The sequence below is a fragment of the Lissotriton helveticus genome, chromosome 12 (genome assembly GCF_964261635.1).
Source record: "Lissotriton helveticus chromosome 12, aLisHel1.1, whole genome shotgun sequence".
In the NCBI taxonomy this organism is placed as follows: domain Eukaryota; kingdom Metazoa; phylum Chordata; class Amphibia; order Caudata; family Salamandridae; genus Lissotriton; species Lissotriton helveticus.
In genome coordinates, this window is record NC_136073.1 from 856,503,873 (window position 1) to 856,506,953 (window position 3,081).

Consider the following 3,081-nt stretch of genomic DNA (forward strand, 5'->3'; position numbering starts at 1 on the left):
CGCGGGCACTTTTGTAAAAATCGCGGCATTTTTACAAAAGTGCCAATTTCGCGGTAAATCGCGATATCCTGGAGGGTCTGACTAAACAGGCGCAAGCTGCAGAAAGTTAGTGGGAACACAAGTCACTTGGGGGACATTACCTGGCCTGCAACTCCTCCTCAGGTATGACAACGGGAGGGAGGGAATGGGTAAAGAAGGCGCCAAAGCATATCGTGCCCGAGGAGGAGATGTGAGATCTTTTGCGGCCGCTTTGATGTTCTCAGTGGCCGCGCGGCTCACTGAGAACATCAAAGCGGCTGCAAAAGTGCTCCAGGCTGCAGGCAGACAAATGATGCGCGCGCCCGGCGCACATGCATTGTGCCCGATCCGCCTGCAGACTGGGAGCATTTTTAAAAGTCCCTTACTATACTCTCGCTGAACAACGCATGCGCGTTGGTTCAGCGAGACCTAAAAACCAGTTGCTGAACTCAACCAATAAGCGGTCCTCAATGTCTGCAGTCCCGATGTGCCCATCTCCATGAGCAAAGAGGAAGACTGGGGTGACCTTTCTCGAAGAGGAGTATGGAGTAACTTGCTATCAGTGGACCCTCTTGTGTCATGGCCCATGGTGTGCGTTCTTCATCATAGGACATCACGTAGTCAGTCACTCATTGTCCAGTAACTCTTTTACAGACGAGCCTGTAGGTGTTATTGCGATACAGTTTCCATGACACTGGAGCCATGAATCTTGTTCTGAGTGATGCTCCTTCCTGTTAATGGTTCACCTCAACATCAGGTAAGAGTCACGCTCATCCTCCTCTTCTTCCTGCTCCTCTGCCTTGGTCTTTTCCTCTTGTCCATCTGTGCGCTCAATTGTCATTTGGTTCTGGTCACCAATTTGAACATTACTTGCATTCTGAATTTGAATAACTGGGTGCTGGACCCCAGAGGCATACTGTGTCCCTTGAGTTCCACTAGGAAACATCTGGGAGACAATCGGGACAGACCCGTTCAGACAATGTGGGGATACAGTGACAGGCATCGACTGCATTTGATGAAATGGAGGCTCTCCCTGGGAAAATGACGAAAAAGATCCTGGGATTCCACCCAGAACATTGGGACATGTGAAAGTCCTGGACTGGCTATGCAAAAGTTTCTGTTGTACTGCAATCAAATCCTCAAAGACCTCCTGAATTTCATGCACCTGTAATATTTCTAACCTGAGATCCTCCGTTTTCTCCCTTCTAACCCTAACTGCTTCTTCACGTCTCCAGATAATTTTCTGTTTTTCAATTTGACCGGGTGCGAACGTTTTCTTCACCTTGTTAGAAAACATGGGTGAGCTCTCATCCAGGGGATTCAGTGCACCCAGAGACATGGGCATATCACTCTCCGACAGCCTGTCTGTACGTGGCAGGAATGGAATAACTGTGTTGTACTTGTGCCCGCGTTTAATGGCATTCATCAGAACGGTGTTTGTTTGGAAATCCGCCCAACAGGAAGTCCATCGTTTTGTCAGTAGAAGGATAGTGAATGCAGAGCTATTAATTGCTTCTTCAAGGCATGTTAAGCGGCAACTACCAGGACGTGCAAAACCATCACAGAAAGTGGTCCCATTTTTTACTCCCAAACTTTCCAACTTGCCTTGAACTTTAGAGGCAATTTCATCATCCTCCTGGACATGTAAAATTACAAAACTGAAAAACCCATCCTCGGTGCTCTGCAACTCAGGTGATGGAGGACTGACATATGAGGATGGGGGTTTCTTGACCTCAGTTTGTTCTTGAGGGCTGGTGTCTACTATCGGCAGGCTGGGAGTAGATGGTGCCGACAGGTTGCGACTCCTTTCTTTTAAAGGAGATGCACATTTCACTGGTATTGTAGAGGGACATGAGGTCACCGGTTTAGTTTCATTATTGAACGATAATGCAGATGTCTTTTCTGGGCAATGGGCTGGGACCTTTTCCATCTCCGAAACCAGCAGACTGGTACCAGGCATGTCTGTACGTTCCACAGTAAAGTGCTCAATGGTTGGCTCTTTCAATACTTGTGGACCTGAACCAGTAGAGGCAGAACCCGTCTCTTCTGTGTCTTTACCAGGATGGGTAACTACCATACGTCTGTTGTCATCTACGTCCCCTGCTACATCGCCGCCGCCTCCTCCTCTCTGCTGTCCATGTGAGAGTGTAGCGTCATTAAAAAGTTTACTTGGAGTTCTCTGTTGGTGGCGCTCAGTTATAAATAATGCTGTAGGTGACTGGCTAATTGCCACATTTCCACTCATGGATTCCACACTGTTTGAAGCCAATAGGGATCCGGATGCTGTGCAAGGGCTCCTTTTTGCTCCATTAATTGGAATGCAAGGACTCTTGACCCTAGGTGATGTTGAGCTTGGAGAAAACCCTAGTCCGGATCTTAATGTGCGAGGCTGATCTGGATCACACCAGATATTATGTTTGTGCAGCAATCTGTATATCTGTTCAACAGTCTGCAGAAGTTCTGGGTCTTGTGGTGATGGCGAGACTTGATCGCCTCTGCATTGCAAGCTCTCATTTTGTACTTTATTAGCAACGTATTGGGCAGCTTTGATGTTTGGCATGGACTTCAGTAATTCCAGAGCGGATTCAGGCTGCCCTAAACTTTTGAGAATGATGGCTTCCAGCAGTTTCCGGCTATCTGTGGGCGGCTCTTGTTGCAGCCTACTTTGGAGTTCACGAAGCCTGTCTTGCGGATATCCAGCTAAGCTGCGATAGATATCATCCAGGCTCAGGAGTGACCCCAAGCGTTCTGCCATCTCATGAGTAAGTGAGTTGTGTTAGCTCCAGGATTTGGCAGGAAGTTTGTCATCACAGCCGTGCCCATTTGTTAATACATATTCAGCAAAACGGCAGAGGGATTTTCACCCCGGCTTCTCCTTTTGTATTGGGGACGGTTTCTCCACTGTATCTACGACAGAACCACTGAAAAAGAGAGAAACATAACGACTTAGTACTTCAACAAAACTTATTTTTGACAAGCAAAATGTTGATAAAACTAGGTTGCTTTACAAGCATTAGAAAAGTCAACAGGTCTGATCACTGCAAGCTAGTGCGATAGTTAACT

General features: G+C 47.3%; 1 protein-coding gene across 1 annotated transcript; it reads right to left on the bottom strand.

Annotated features, from left to right (window-relative positions):
• Positions 1 to 760: 760 nt before the first annotated feature.
• Positions 761 to 2,872, bottom strand: LOC144798186 (TIR domain-containing adapter molecule 1-like). Its single transcript, XM_078668933.1, has one exon. It carries the CDS (start codon positions 2,771 to 2,773, stop codon positions 761 to 763), a length of 2,013 nt encoding a protein of 670 aa, XP_078525059.1. The 5' UTR covers positions 2,774 to 2,872.
• Positions 2,873 to 3,081: the final 209 nt, after the last annotated feature.

What these genes read in the sequence shown, in the direction of transcription:
- LOC144798186 (XM_078668933.1), bottom strand. Translation starts at nt 2,773, where the DNA reads ATGGCAGAACGCTTGGGGTCACTCCTGAGCCTGGATGATATCTATCGC.